Raw genomic sequence first — 15,714 nt, forward strand, 5'->3', positions numbered from 1 at the left:
GCCCCCAGGAGCAGCATCCCGAGAGCCTCCCAGTAGACAAGCAGGGCTACAGCTAACAGCACAGGGCTGCCGAGTCCAGGCCCAGAAGACAAAAGCCAGCAGGTACGAAGTGACACCTGACCCAGAGTTGCCAAACCAATACCTGAATTCGCTGCCCTGGGCTGGAGTTGGGTCATGAGAAAAAGACTGAAGGTATTAGTGGACCACAAGCTGCCCAGGACTTAATTTGGCTGCATCACAAGAGATCTCCTACCAGGAATGCAGGAGGGGATAGGGCCAAAGGCCTTTGCCCTGGGGCCCTGGATGTGACCGTGGGCTCCACACCGAGGGTGTGTGACTGAATCACCACAAGGCAGCCATGGCGGCTGTGAAAACTAGGCCATCTGAGGCCAGCGGACAGGCCGGGGCAACGGAGGCCGAGGGACCACCAGTCTTGGGACTGCAGGGCTGACCGTGTCCTGAGTCAGAGGATGGAGGTGACATCTGGGAAGGGACACAAAGACTGCCACCAGGACCACACACTTCGCCCTCAAGCTCCTCCGACCTTGAGCTCTGCGCGTCCCTGAGCCTCCGGAGGGGCTGGGAACAGAGGGTGCATGTGGCCACTGCCCCTCAGTGCCCTTGGCGTCCTCCGGGCTGGGCTCCCTCCGCCCATTGGCCGCCTGCACGCGCCGGGTCCCACGCAGGGTCCCTCCAGCGACAGGCGCCTGGGATCGCCCGTATCTTCTGAGCCGCCCGCCGGCCGACTCCTGCGGCCCAGCCTGCCGCGGGCGTCTCCGTGCCGAAGTGTCGGGGGCGAGCCAGGCCCCAGCGTCAGAGGCTACGCCTTCCTCTGCACAGAAGGAAAAGGCCAGTATCCTGAGCTAAACCGTTTCATTTTTAAATTGAAAACGAAATTACTTTTTTGCATCTTATAAAACCAGATAATGGCTGCAGCCAGGAATGAATCCCGAGGACCCAGCAGGGCCTGGCTTCCGGGAGTCCACCCCAAGCATGCGCTAAGGGCTCGGGCGCCCAGGCCAGGGACAAGCAGGGGACCCGGGCCTGGCGCGAGGGAAGTGCTCCGGAGGCCGAGTCCTCCGAGAACAGGATGGGGCAGAATGAAGGGCCACATGTCACCCACAGGATGCAGGTCCAGGCGCGGGAGGGACCCTGGTGCAGGGCCCTGTGGGGCCCCTGGGAGGAGGCAGGAATGGAGGAGAGCCTGGCAGGCTAGGAGACTTGGGGAGGAGGGCATGGAAGAGGGGGAGGGGCAGCACAGAGAGGAGGCAAGCGGTGAAGGCCCCCCCAGGAAACTCGAGGTATGACAAGAACGAGTTGAGACTCTTCCCTGCAGGCACTAGGGAGCCATGGAAGGCTTCAGAGTAGGGAGTGCATAGCCAGAGGGGCAGAAGCCTTGAAGAAGGAGACCGGGCCAGTGGGCACGTGCCGAGGGTGGGGTGGGTCTCCCAGCAGGTCAGGCTGGGATAGCAGGGAGAGGCCGTGGCTGCAGAGGGGGCGGTGAGGAGCCTGGCATGCACATGGTGCACAGGGGCCGTGGGAGAATCTGTGCAGGGGGGAGGGTGGGCTCCTGACTGTGTCTGAGGCCAGGGAACTGGACGAGGTCGCCGAGGAGGTGCTCTGGACAATCCCGAGGCTCCCCGGCCGGGCTCAACAAGGGAGCCCCCGATCCCCAGGGCCTCTGCTCCCAACACTCAGAGCCCCCACAGCCCCCTTGAGGCCTGCTCAGACCCGCAGGACCTGAGGCCGGGCCGGTGGTGCGTGTTTCTGTAATCCAGGACACCTCAGGGCGCTCTGTCCAGGAGAGGGGGGGCAGGGCTGGCTGGTGCCATGAGCAGGTGATGGGGGGGCAGCCCCCAGTTGGAGTGGGTGGGAGGGCATGGTCCCCACGGGGGAAAGAGGGTGCTCCCCCCTCACAGCCCCCTTGGGCCTCCCTGTGGACCCCCTACTCCACCGTGCTCCCCTAGCGGTGCTTTCAGAGGAGAGGGGTTGGGAGCTTGGGGTGCTGCTTCCCCCCCCTCCTCCGTCTGCTCTGCCGGAGAATGTGAGCGAGGCCAGCAAACAAGCCGGAGCTCCTCCCCCTCATCCACCTGCTCAGGGACCCAGCTGAGGGCTGTCAGGAGAAGGTCAGGGGAGATTTGTTCCGGGAGCTTCCAGAAAGTAAGACTACAATAGTAGGTTTGCTGGGGAGGGTCGGCTCCAAGGTCAGGGGACAGGCCTGGCTGGATGCCCCTTTCGTGCCCCAGGCTCTGGGTCCAAGGGAAGCCCGACACGGCGGCCCCAGTAAGGAACGGCCCCTCCAGGGGCCCCCGGGGCGCTCGGTCGGTCCAAGCTGCACCGAGGGCCCAGCGGAACCGCTGACCCAGGGTTGGCCGGTCGAGCGAGCCCATGGCCAGCCCGCCAGGCCGGCGCTGCCCACTGGTCTCCACAAGGAACCCTTCCTGTTGGTCAGCTGCTTCACGGACGTTCCGGGCCCGTCAGATCCCTACAGCCCTGCCTCCTGCCTTGCACACGCGTGTGCACACACACACGAACACACACGAGCCGGTGAGGTGGCAATATCCCCTTGACCAAGGCCCCTGGAGACGGGAGCTAGCCAAGGGGCTCCCAGCTGGCCTCATTTGCAGATTGTGTCTGACCTCTAACCTCACTCACCAGTGGGGGAGGGGCCAGGACTGGTCTCTGCCCAGGGTGCAGGTTCAAGAACCGCACCCCCTGGTGGGAAGTTGGAGGTTCCTGGCCTGGCCCCGGGGCTGCAGCCGGCTCTGTGAGCAGCCCTCCTCCCAGTGCACGCTGCCACCTAGCGGTGTCCTGGAGGCAGTGGCTCCGGGAAGGGCGAGGGGGGTCCAGGTGGGCCACCGCCTCCTTCGAGCCTACGCCTGCTCACTGCATCCATCTGCACCCGGCCTGTCCCTCTGCCGAGCGCGGCCCCGCCGAGCCTCCCCCCGGCATCATGCACACTCCTGGTGGCCCCAGGGACAGCACCTTCGGTCACTCAGAGGCACCTGCAAGGGTCCCCATGCCGTGGAGCCCCAGGTGGAGAATGGAGTCACAGCAAGCAGGGACAGTGCAGTTGTGGGGGCCGTGGGCTTGTGTTGGGGGGCATCAAACACCCTCAAAACCTCGTCAGCCGCTTGGCAATGCTGATGTCACCACAAAATCATCTCCTCCCCCATGAGTTCGTCCAGGGCCGGGGGTCAGGGGAGAGAGCAAGGTGGCAGGATGGGGGAGGCGCCTGTGACAGGCAGGCAGAGTGAGAGCCATTGGACCAGTGCTCCTGTTTGCGCCCCCGGGAGGGAGAGTTCAGCCCTCTGGGGTCGGAGTCTAGAACTCCGAGGCCCTGAACCCCGGCCCCCACCCTCTGTCCCACAAGGACCCCTCCCTGAGCCCCATCCGCAGCAGCCCTACCCCATAGCCTCCGACGCCAGTCAGGAAGCCAGCCGCCCTCAGCCCAGCCACCCCCCACCCCTCGCCCCCACGGCCCAGGTCTGGCCCCGCCCCCTGCAGCCTTCCACAGCGTCTAACCCGCCCCACGCCGGCCCGTGTCCTGCACTGGACAAGGGGCCCCGCCGGCCCAGGAGACAGCAGGAGGCAGCTCTGCGCCTGGCAGCCCAGGATGGAGGCCAGGAACACGCAGATGCTCTCAGCAACTCGGGCACCTGCGGCCGGGACACAGGGCAGCTGGGCTGGGCCAGGCTCCGGCTTGCCCAGACGGGCTCTGGGGCCACATACCGGCCCCGACCAACTCTCCCCGGGGAGTCTGGGGGGGGGGGCATATGCCCCGGCTGCTGCTGGCCTGATGCAGGGCTGTGCCACCACGTGTACCGGGCACGGAGCGGCGAGGAAACCCTGGATGCGTTGGGAGCAGCCAGCAGGACCGTGAGGTCAGCCCCTGCCCTGCTCTTCCCCACTCTACTCTTCGCGTCCTGTGGTCAGTAAGCCAGTGTCCACACAGGGCCGGTGAGACTCACAGGGAGTGGAACCTGGGCTGAGGAAGGGGTGGCCGGCACACGGCCCCCGGCATCATTTTCTGATCTTCCATAGAGATGGAGACCGGGTTTCAGCCGATGGAAGAAGCAGCTGTGTTCCTCCCGTGATATGTTTGTCAAGAAAGAAAGATGTGAGTCTATTGTGTTGGACCCATGGTTACTGAGCACAAGGAGACAGTGACCTTCTTCTCCTGTGGCCACGGTGGGGGGTGGGCTGGTCACAGGTGGGCTCCTGTTTCCTCCACAGCCTCCTCCACACAGCGCAGGGGGCCAGTGTGTGAGGGGTAGTGAGGTCCCTGCAGAGCACATGGGGGACCTGGTTTTTCATCAGACCCCCAGAGCTGCAGAGAACTCTGGGCAGAGTGGGTGGTGCTGGCCCAGGCCCCCAAAGGCCATGCAGTACGGGTTCAGGGGTTCCCAGGACGTCCCTGAGCCCAGGGCCCCTGGCAGCAGCAGGGACAGGCAGGGGGCACAGCAAGACCCTGGTTGGTGCTATGGGTGGACAGAGACAAGCCCAGGCCTGCAGATGGGAACCCAGCTATACCTGAAGCCGGGTCCAGTTCTCCCCAAAACCCAGACACCTCAGCCCAGAACTTTCTGGAAGTCTTGCAGCATAAGGGCCACTGGTTGGTGGCCAGGCCCGCCAGGCCCCTCCCTGGCCCCACCGACGCAGGGCCAGGACGTCTGTGAAAGGGCCACGGGGACTGTGAGCCTCGAGCCCCACTGAGGCCGGCAGGTCCGGATGCCTGTCCAGGACAGGGCGCCGCCTCTCAGGCCCGCTTATCGGCTCCTGCTGTGCAGCAAAGCCCCGGGAGGCCTGGGGACAGTCCCGGGGGTAAAAAGGCCGGAGGGCAGGGGACAGCATCGCTGGAAACATTCACAGACTGAGCTTGCCTCTGCGTCTCAAACCCGATGGGAGCCGGGCCCTCAACTGGACCCCCCCAGGGCAGGGCATGGGATGGCCATGCCCACAGCACCCCTGCACCTCAGCCTGCTGGGCCTGTGCAGGGGCAGGGGTGCCGGAGGTGGGAGGGGAGAGACTGGGAAGCAGCCACCAACAGCAGGCCTTAAGCCAAGTGCCAGCAGTGAGGTCTGGGTCTGCACGGGACCCATGTGCGTGGAACCTGCGCCCATGAACCCTGCTTGTGTGCTGGGGTCCCTGGGATGGCCCAGACCCCAGCTGCTCCCGAAGGCTGAGGGAAGGGCCATAGGCAGGGGCCTCTGCGGGCTCAGGCCCAGGGTGAGGGAGCATGAACTCCTACGGTCTTAAGCTCCGACCTGCAGCCCTTTGTTACAGAAGCAAAGGACACTGACAGAGCCTAAGGTCTTGACCCTGGCGAGTGAGAGCCCCCCCCCCCCCCCGCCATGGGAACACAGTGGCCTTCTGCTGTCCGGCCCCTTGTGAGCAGGGCCATAGGCCAGCGGCCCCGAGACGGCAAGAGGAAAGAGGCCACACACCATGCAGGTTGAATCACTGTGTTTTACTAAGTGTACAGTCCCTGTGGCAGTAGAACTTTCTGGAACTTTCCACATGCGTCCCTGCTGCCAGATCCCACCCCTGCGGTCCCGCTCTCAGGTACAAGTGTCAACCTGACGGTGAGTTGAATGAGTCAGCATCTCGGCTGGTCCGTAGAAAACTAGAGTTCATTCCCTGGGCGTCTATCCCTAGAAAACGGACAATGCACAAGTCGAGGGTCAAGTGTGCGGTGGTTACACATTCACGAAAAGAAAAGGCCCGGTGGCTACGGTGCAGGGGTGCGTACGAGTGGTCAGAGTGTACGTCAGTACTGAAGGCATTATGAGTATTCTTTGGAGCAAGAACAAAGTGCAGACAGCCAAGGCAGCAGCGCGGGTGAGGGCTGCAGGGCGCGGGACGGGGCAAGGGGGGGACCCGGCGGACGTGGGGCTGGTACCAGGTCTGGTGCCCGCTCTGCGTCCATCTGTGGAGCTGGCGGGGAGGCGGCAGGTTCCTGTGTCGGTGCCCGGCAGACGCCAGGGGCCTGGGGCGACCTCAGTGAATCTCCCAACGTGCATTAAGGCAACGACATTTTGAAACCCAGCCAGAGTTGGGCGTGGGGGGTGGCAGCCCTTGGGCCGCCCCTCGCGGGCCCCTCCCCCAGCACCTGATCTGTCTGTCCTGAGGGTCTCCCTGGCGTCCTCTGCCAGCCAGGGACACCCATGCAGGGGTCCAGGATGAGAGGCGCCAAGAGGCTGATGAGGGCCTCAGTTTCCAGGGAGCATCTCTGCCTTCCTCTCTCTACCCTGTTTGCTAAGCCTCTGTCCCTCCAAGAGCCCCTCCCCCTGGGGTCTGCAGTCAGCCCCCACCCCCCCCCCCGAGACCCCCAGAGACCCGTGGTCCCCACCCGGGCACGCTCCAGGGACTATGAAGTGGCCTGTCCTGGCCTGGGCCCCTGGTTTTCCCAGGTCCCTTGGAGAGAGGAGAGGTGCAAGCCCCTAATCCCACCACACCACCTCCTTCAGGAAGCCCTCCCTGTGTTTGGCAGGGGCCCAGTGGAGCCTGCCCCTGGGGGCAGCCACACAGGCTCCCCTGGGTGCCAGAGGCAGGTAGCCGGTTACTTCTGGGCCCCCCCACCTCCCGCCCCTCACCCAGCACTGGTACATCCAAGCAGGTGGCCTGAAGACCCGCTCCGGGTCACAGAGAACAGGTCTGTCCACACCACCGCTGAAGGCAGCGGAGGACCACTCAGGGAAGGGGACGTCAGTCAGGGAAGTGGGCACATGATTCAGAGCCAGTGAGCACAGGGCGCGGGGCACCGGGGCACGGAGCCCCTCCTGCTGGACCCCGCCACCCGACTGGCTGCAGGAGCCCCCAGACCCTCCACGGGCTGTCAGACCGCCCCTCTGCACACCACATTTATTTTGAGGGCTTGTGACACCAGAGGGTGGGACACTGCTGTCACTCTGGTCTTGCAGCATGGCATCCGAGGCAAGTGCCTGTGCCACACTCTGTACACTATTTACAATTTGGGATGAATACGAAATAGATACAAATAATCAACATTTCTACAAAGGCCTCCCAGGAGCCCTCCACACCTCTGGGCTTCAGGAAGCATCTAGAAAGGTCTCAGGGCCAAGTTCCATCCACAGACCGCAGAGGCAAGGGCACCCCCTGAATGTGAGGGCCAGGAGAAGAGAGGGCACTGCCCCGCTCCGTGTTAACATGAGTCCACGAGCCTCGTACGAGGGACAAGGTTAATGGCGCTGCCCCCGCCCGGCTGGCAGGTGTGCTCGGGCTCGGGGGCTGGCAGCGGCCACAGGGCAGGGCCTGCTCCAACCAGGTAGGCCTCCCAGAGCGCGGGCACCTCTCCAGCCTCCAAACAGGGCTTGAGGTGAGTGCCCCCAGCAAGGGCGGTGCCCCGAGGGGGCACCTGAGGGAGGCCCAGCGAGGCCGCGGCTCGTGAGTTTACGTGGCGGGTGAGCAGGATATGTCGGGCCGGAATGTGCCAGTGAGGGAGAGGGTGACGGCCACGCGGCTGGGGAGGCAGAAGGAGCCGGTCAGGGCCCTGGGGCCGCAACCAGACGCCCGGGCCTCCCCAGCCCAGGCCAGGCCATGTCGTGGTATCCCGCCGGCCGGAGGCTCCGGGCAACAGCTGGGCCAGCTGTTCCGAGGGGCCTAGGACACTGAGGGGCTGTCTGGGAGCCTGGGACAGCCGGGGCCCCAGCCAAGGGTTCCATGCGCCAGGGCCACCTGTCACTCAAAGTTGTTCATTCCCCGGGGCTTAAAGCAGGCAGATCCAGAGAGAGAGGTCAAAGGGCCACCAAGGTCAGAAATGCAGTGTGCACACACACTGGGCAAGTGTGCATGACTGCATGTGTGTGCGTGTGCCCTGAATGTGAACATGTGGGTGACTGTGCCTTGTGGACTTGTGTGTGAGTTCGTGTGTGTGCACGTGAGTGTGCGTGTGTGAGCTTATAAGTGTGCATGTGTGCACTGTGTGTGAACATGTGTGAGCTTGTGTGTATGTGTGCATGTGTATGAGTGTGCACGTGTGTGCATGAGCATATGTGAGCTGCATGTGTGAGCTTGCAAGTGTGCACAGGAGCGTGTGTGCATGTGAGCATGTGTGGGTGTGCATGCGTGCGGGGTTGTGTGTGCCAAGTGGGTGTGCCTGTGCACGTGTACAAGCGAGTCTGTGAGCGCAGGGGTGTGGGCTTGGGGGGGCAGCGCACACCTAGCCCGGCTCCGACTCCCGCCACACACGAGCCCAGCCAGTGCCCACGCCTCCTGCGGGGCGTCCAGCCTCTCCCCACAATGCTCCTCTGAAGGTGGGACCCCGGGCAGCGGGCGGGTGCTGTGAGGGACACGCCACTCAGGCCTCGGTCTGGGCGCCCTAAGGGAGCCCCTAAACCATCCCCGGAGCTGTGCGCCTCCCCGCTTCCCAGGGGCCAGATGCCTCTCATCCTCCCCGCGGATCTGGGACATCCGGGAAGCCCCCGCCGCGGCCCGAGACCCCTCCTGGCGTCAGACCCCTCCTGGCGTCGGCACATGCTCGGCAGCTCTGCGGCGGGGGCACGTCTGCGGCCAGCTCCATGCACAGGGAGCATGTGGGGCAGGACAACGGGCCCCTCCTCCCAGGGCCTGGAGCCAGTGAGGGCCCAGACCCGACAGGTGGGTCCCTGTCGCTGCCGACACGCCCCAAGTCTCGCAGGGCCCAGAGACCGGCCAGCCGGGGCTGGTGTCCGAGGCAGCCTTGCCTGGCCCAGGGGCCGCCTGCTCCTACCCTGCCAGGCGATCTGCAGCTGGAGCCTCCGTGACGGGAGGGCGAAGGGGGCTCAGCCCAGAGGGAGGCCTCGATGGGAGAGACCACCTGCCGGGGCCTCTGCACACCAGCCACGCCGCCCAGGCCACTCCGAGGCCCACAGTGTCCACACTGGCGGGGACTTTTCTCACCACCCTGAGGCCCGAGCCAGAGAAACACTGTCCTGGGGACCGAGCATCGCCAGTGGGAGGGCCCGCCAGTGGGGCTCCAGTAGGGCCTCGTTTCCAGGCCGCATGGCAACTTCCAGGCCTTCCCCTCCCGGAGGCTGGGCCTTGACAGGGACAGCGGTTTCCAGTTGGGAGCCCCCACCTTCTGCCATGGACAAACACAGGCCCAGCACAGCCACTGGCTGCCCGGCCAGCCAGCTGTGCCCATAGTGGGACCCGGGCATCCTAGCCAGTGGAGAGGGCAGGCCCCTGACCGGTCAACAGACATTACTCCCTAAAGACCTCTGAGCCCCAAGACCCCATGCCCAGGACACACGACCCTCAGATACTGTTTTCCAAGCCCTTCTCTGAGGACAAGACCGTCTCTTGGCCGAGGTGCCGACCATAGGAAAGACAGGGGCCCTGCCACCTGAGTCTCAGGCTGGAGATGGGCACCCTTGACTCCCAGGATCCAAGAAGTCACAGCCAAGGGACTGGTCAGTGCAGAGCAAGTGCGTGGACAGTCAGCCGCAGTGGGGACAAAGCAGGCACCCGACAGGAGAGGGCTGCTTCAGCTCCACGGCGGGGGAATGGGGTGGGGGTGGGACACCAACTCTCGGGGGACTTTGAAGGCTTTTCCCAGGACTTATAGCATCTTCCAGCCCTGGGTCCTGTCGAGGCACCAATGGGAGAGCAGTGAGGGAGGACCCCCGGGAAAGACAGCACATGGACCTGCTCACCCGACCCACCCGGCCCTGGGACCTGGAAACCTGAGCCCGCCCTGGGCGGTGCCCCTAACCTCCCAGCACACTCCCGGCACACGGCCTCTGTTTCAGCACTGGCCATGGCCTGGTGGCTGGTGCACGGCCAGAGCACAACAGAGAACATCGGGGTGCCCATCCCCAGATCTCCTGGGGCTGCAAAAGTCCCCTAAGACTCCCTTCCAGTAGCCTGTGGAGCAGGCCCCTCCCCACGGAAGCCCCATGGGAACCCCTCTACCAGCCGGCAGCTCTCTGGCTGGCCACCCGGGAGGAGGGAAGGCAACGTGCCAGGCCTGCGGGACAGAGGGCCAAGCCCATGGGGCAGCGACACCTCCTCCAGCCCAGGCTCCCTCCCCACCGGGCCTCAAGGGCCCCCAAATCCTGCCCCTTGCTGCCACCCTCACCCAGCCCGGCTCCTTGACCGCACGCCTCCTCCCTACCGCCAGGGGTGCTCACAGCCCAGCCAATGGTCTGCAGAGACCGCAAGGCCGGCCTGGCTGCCCCTCGTTAGAACACAACTTGTGCCAGACTTTGCTCCGTGAGGCCACGCGCCCCTGCCCGCCTCGCTCCGAGGGGAGTCCCGTCTGCAAACCTGGAAGGCCAAGAGTCAGGGAGAGGCTGGCGGGCGGCCTCACTTTCGTGGCCCGGCCCAGCCCACGTCGCCGAAAGGGCCCTCTCCGGTGGCGGAGCGCGGCGGGGGCCCGCACGGGGTGCAGAGGTCCGAGTCCGTGTCAGACTCGCCCTCCGCGATGTAGGGTCTGACCTTGGCGCACGGCGCGACGGCCGCATAGCAGCCATGGGGCCCATCCAGGTTCTCCTTGGACTGGGAGATGCTGAAGCCGCTGAAGGAGCGCTCCAGCTCCTCGTGGTCCACGGACGGGATGGAGATGGACGTGTCGCTGTCCCGCAGGGCGCCCTCGTGCCGCAGGAACTCTGTGCTGGCCCTGTGGCCGCCGCTGTAGGCAGAGAGCGAGCGCTCGTGGGCCGGCGGGGGTGGGATGCGCACCAGCGAGCCGGGGTCGCCCACGGGCGAGGTGCCATGGCCCTGGCGCGAATGGCATTGTGGCTGCCATGAGGTGGAAGGCGGGCACTGGGCGGGGGGCGCTGAGAAGTTCTTCTGGCCCGTGGAGCTGGCGGAGCGGATGAGCTTGATGATGCAGCCGTCCCTGTCCCCGTGCTCCCGGCTGTCCTCGGGGCTGTGGTAGGGCGGCGCCGGCTCCGGCTCCTTGGCCCCGAAGTACGCCTCCGTCTCCGTCGGGGGGATGCCCATGCGCTGCATGTAGATGTTCACCAGGAAGTCCAGCTTCTTCTCCATGGACAGGACCTGGAAGAGGGGCTGCTGGACCAGGCCTGGCGCCCCCGGGAGCTGGGGAGACCCGGCTGCCCCCCACGCGGGTGCAGAAGCAAATGCACCAGGAGCTCTGCCCCGGACACTCCACCCGCCAGCGTGTGCGGCCTCTGGGCCACCTTGCTGTCTACCGTGGGTGCACCCCTTGGAGTAAACCCCCCAGAGGGAAGGAAGGACCGTGTCCTTCCCTAGCCCCTGGGGCTGGAGGACCCTCCTACCTGCTTCTCCACCTTCCCCAGCCGGCCCATCATGCTGGGGTCCTCGGGCAACTCGGCCTCGGCCGGGCCCTTGGTGCGGTCCTTGTCCGTGATCGCCGGGCCCCGCCCCACAATCTGGTCCACTCTGCCGGGAAGAGACCCCACCCCCCAGCATGAGTTCGGGTGGGTGTGTGGGGCCCAGGGCCCTCTCCTCCTGGGCCAGGCCACGGCCCCCCCAGATCCAGGCTCCGGGCTGGGCCCAGAGCCGCCTGGGGTGGGGGGAGCAGCAGGGCGCCAGGACAGGTGGATGTGGGGCACCTGGTCTTGCCCTGCTCTCTGAGCCTGAGGGCCCACTCCATCCCGGCAGGCCAGTACATTAGTGAGGAGTAAAGTGGATTGGACCGCTCACCCCCAGATGCCCTGCGCCCCCCATGCCCTGCCCCCTCCCCTGAGCTTTACTCCTCCACAATGTGCCGCCGGGACCTCAGTCAGCCCAAAAGGGGTCTGGGGAGGGCGGAGCTCCACGTCTGCAGCAGGAATGGAAGCAGATGATGAGGCCACGGCTCCATGCACACTGGACAGGGAGGGACACAGACTGACACAGGAAACCACCAACGCACGACACGGGGGGCCGACAGAGCCACTGCCGACCAGAGAGTGTGCTTGCTGGACGTGTGCGCGCGTGTGTGCGCGCGTGTGTGATGGGGAGCGCAGCTGAGCTCAACTCAAAGGAGGCCACGGGTCACGAATGGCAACAGGAGGCAGAAGGTTTCTATCGGGAGGAGGACATCAGCACGACCCCGGCCGAACAGGACGGCCACCGACGGGCCGGGAAGGGGCTGCCGCGGTGGTATGGGCTCGCGACGCCCAGCCAAGACCCGCAGGTATGCAGGGCCTCCCTTGGACACAAAGACCCGGGCTGTGTGCCGGCCGCCCCACCTGCCCGGCAAGCAGCACCCCCGCCGGGCCGGGGCCACGCGTTTGGGAGCCTCCGGCACAAAGCGCGCGCCTCAGGTCTTGGAGCACAGGCGGCCACGTGAGCTGGCCGGGGCCAGGTCTCTGCTCCCTTCCTCGCCCCCAGCTGCTCTGTCTGCCTCTGAACGGGGAGCGGGGCGCAGGGGGGCTGTTTTCCTTCTGTGGCATGAAGCGGAAGAGGGGTTCAGGCTTGCGTCAGCCACGATGCGGCCTCATGCTCCATCTGAGCTTCATGCTGGACTCATGCGCCAGGGACCGGGAAGGGTTGGGGGTCAGCAGGGGCCCTCGGGCTCCAAGCAGGCACCAGTGGAGGAGGGGAGGGAGGGGGGTTTCCTGGTGTTTCCAAGCTCAGCGCCTTCACCCCTGCCACATGACGGGCCGCCTGGAAGCATGGGGCCGATGCTGCTGGTCTTTGGGAGAGGGACCTCTGAGGGGCCCATGTCATCCGTCCCCTCGGCCTCGGGCTGAGGAGTCAGGCTTACCCCCCCACATGCCCACGCTGTGTCTCTGGCCCCTTCTCTGTGTGAATCTGTGTGTCCTCTGGCTGCAGGGGTCCAGGGGTTCCAAGGGCTGCAGGGCCTTCCCAGCTCATGGCTCTGGATACCCAACCCCTGCCCCTGCACAAAGCCCAGGACGGGCTGGCGTCTCAAAGTGGGAGGAGATGGACAGAGCAGGGGGCCAGCAAACACTGTCTGCTGCTGCCCTGGGCCAGGCCTGCTGCTCCAGGAGCTCCCCTCACAGAGGTGCCAGGAGGCTGACTTGTCCAGCGTGCTGACCGTCAGCCTCCTGCACAGACAGCCTGGCACACGGGGAGGACGGGCCAAGAACACACGTTCTTCCAGCGGCCAGCTGGACCCACGTGCCAGTGTCCCTGCTGGCCTCCGGGATGCTCTTGGGCCCTTTGCCCCTGCACCGCCAGCCGGCCGGGCACATCTGCCCTGGCCTTCCTCTTGGCCCCGGGGGCTCTGCTGTCCCTCAGCTGACCAGCCCTGCCCAAGGGTGACAGGTCACGGCCATCCTCTGTCCCAGGGAGGCAAGAAGCTCTGAAGTTTGAATCTGTCACCAGAGCAGCTGCTTCTGTGAACTCCGCACCTAACAGTGCCCTCACGCCCTCCCCTCCCCTGCACCCACCTCCGTAATACTGTTCTGCCTGCTGGAAGCGAAGCCCCGAGCTCTCCTGCATCCCCTTGGCACCTGGCTGGCTGCTGGGTGCCTGCCGGGACTTCCCTACTAACTCTACCCTGGAGTTCCAAGGTGGGAGAAGCAAAAGGCCTCCTCAGATCCATGAAGCAGCCCGTCAGCCCCCTGTGGGGAGGGCGCAGGGGAGAAGGCGCAGGGGGGCTGGGGATGCCACTGGCCGGGGGGGGGGGGGCCTGGCCAGGCAGACATCACTAGGGATGTCCATGGAAAGGAGCCCCCCACAGAAAGCTTCCCCAGGGCCCCCTGATGTCCCGTCAGGATGTGGGCCAGGTGCTGCCGTCATGTGGCCTGGAGCGAAGGGGGCTGGCCGATCCACAGGCACGAGGCAGGAGGGCTGGCATCCTGACCTAGGTGAGTACTGGGGTGACTCTCTCGGAGGGGCCGCGGGTCCTTTGCTGGGATACTTCTTGTGCCGGGGAGTTGAAGGGGGTGGGGGGCCCACAATCATATCTATCCTGGCGAGAAAAGAGACACCACCAAATGCATCGTGAAGCAGCAAGGAAGGTGCTCGCCTGACCTGGGAGGCACCGGGCAAGCCCGGGACCCGGGCAGGGGGGCGCACCGCAGGGCTGTGCCCAGGCCTGCCCGGGCGAGCAGGTGCGTGCACGAGGGCCACCGCGGCCGGGGCGCAGGCGAACCATGGCAGGGCCCTGCCGCGAGGGGCAGGCGTTCGGAACGGGGGCGGGGGGGGGGGGAGGCTGGAACAAAATCCGCCTCAGTGAGAGAGAGGTGGGAACAGGCTCAGCGGCCGAGCCACTGCAGTGTTCAACTCACACACACAGCTGTGCCTGTGCACGTCTATGCACGGGTTTGCACGCACACCGCACAGGCACACATGTACTCACACATGCATGATTGCACACACATATCACATATGCTCAATTGCACACACATTTGCTCACAAGCACAGCACAAATCTAGCTGATGTCCCAGAGGGAAGTGGGGGGACGGTGAGCGGCTGACTTCGTCCCCTCAGCCCGTGTTGAGGACAGGGTCCCCCCCCAGCCACCTGCCCGACTGGAGCTCCCTCCCTGGCGTCTGGGTGCAGGACGGGCACGCTGGCCTCCCCAGGATGAGGACTTCACCTCCGCCAGAGCCTGAGGAGCTGGCGGACCCCTCCGACTGTCCCCTGACCATCCGGACCCTGCGGCAGCCAGGGCCCAGGCTTCCAGAACACACCGGTGGAGTTCGAGGGACGGCAGGCAGGGGAGGGGCTCTGACTGGCAGAAGCATGTGACCCACTTCCGGAGAGACCTCGGCAACAGCACATGGGCTCCTTACAGACACCACACACACACAGACACACACACACGTGTGCGCATGTCTCCGTGCCTGTGCACGCTGTGCTCCCGGGCCGGGTCTGTTTACAGCGTGTGTGGGGTCCGTGCCCTGCTGCTGCCACACCTGACACGCCTCATACAGGGGCCCCCTGATGGGACGGGGGTGGACAAGCCCTGTCCTGGAACAAGTGAAGCTCCTAGCAGGTCCATCTCCTCAGTGTGCGCAGGTGCACACGTGCATGCGCGGACCTACTGCACACACGGCCCAGCACACACAGGCACATGCACACGCCACACGCATGCACAGCGTCTGTACGCATGTGCACACGGGCACATGTACACATACACGTGTGTGCACACATGCACCTATACATGGGGCTGCAGATACCCACACCTGTGCACACATGTCTGTTCTCACAACACATGTGCACACACATGCATGTGAATGCACACACACACACACACACACACGCTTGCCCAAGGGCGGGAGGGCGAGAAGGGAGAGACAACAGAAATTTTACAACAGACAGACCACGTGAAGACACGCAGGGAGCCCACGTGGGGCCGGAGAGGAAGGGCCTGGAGGCGGCGGCAGGCAGGGCCGACCACCGTGTCCCCACAGCCCTGTCCGCCTGGGGGGTGGCATGTGGGCCCCCTGCCCGATCCACCCCTGTGCTGTCCCCTGAGGGGCACCACCCTGTTGGTGCCACCCGGGCTGTGGCCCAGAACACTGGCGCCCACCCTCAGGGCCGGACGGGCAGGGGGGGCTCTTGCCTGGACTGCAGGTTTTTGATGCGGGACAGCATGTCCAGGTGGCCGGCCGAGTACTGCTCGATCACGTCCATCACGTCGTACGGCCGCAGGCTCTCTTTGAACTTCCGCTTGGACACCAGGAACCGCATCACGCTGGGGGAAGGCAGCCGTGAGCCCCAGGCCCTCCCCCCCCCCTGCCCCCCGCGTCTCCGAGGACACGCACTGGCCCACTTGCCGCGACCGTCTGGGCCCATCCCCCTCCCTTCACGTACAGAGGCCCTTCC

At 65.5% G+C, this 15,714-nt stretch overlaps 1 protein-coding gene across 1 annotated transcript in view; it reads right to left on the minus strand.

The window, feature by feature from the left end:
* Window positions 1–7,954: 7,954 nt before the first annotated feature.
* Window positions 7,955–15,714, minus strand: part of KCNQ2 (potassium voltage-gated channel subfamily Q member 2) — a 49,449-nt gene continuing 41,689 nt past the window's right edge. Inside the window, exons 22-25 of the mRNA XM_029918001.1 lie at window positions 15,452–15,583; window positions 13,745–13,852; window positions 11,244–11,367; window positions 7,955–11,001 (exon numbers count right to left, since the gene is read on the minus strand). Coding sequence (XP_029773861.1) covers window positions 10,309–11,001; window positions 11,244–11,367; window positions 13,745–13,852; window positions 15,452–15,583 — 1,057 coding nt within the window. The 3' untranslated portion in view covers window positions 7,955–10,308. The remainder of the gene's footprint in view (window positions 11,002–11,243; window positions 11,368–13,744; window positions 13,853–15,451; window positions 15,584–15,714) is intronic.

This window comes from Suricata suricatta, chromosome 12 (assembly GCF_006229205.1).
Source record: "Suricata suricatta isolate VVHF042 chromosome 12, meerkat_22Aug2017_6uvM2_HiC, whole genome shotgun sequence".
Lineage (NCBI taxonomy): Eukaryota > Metazoa > Chordata > Mammalia > Carnivora > Herpestidae > Suricata > Suricata suricatta.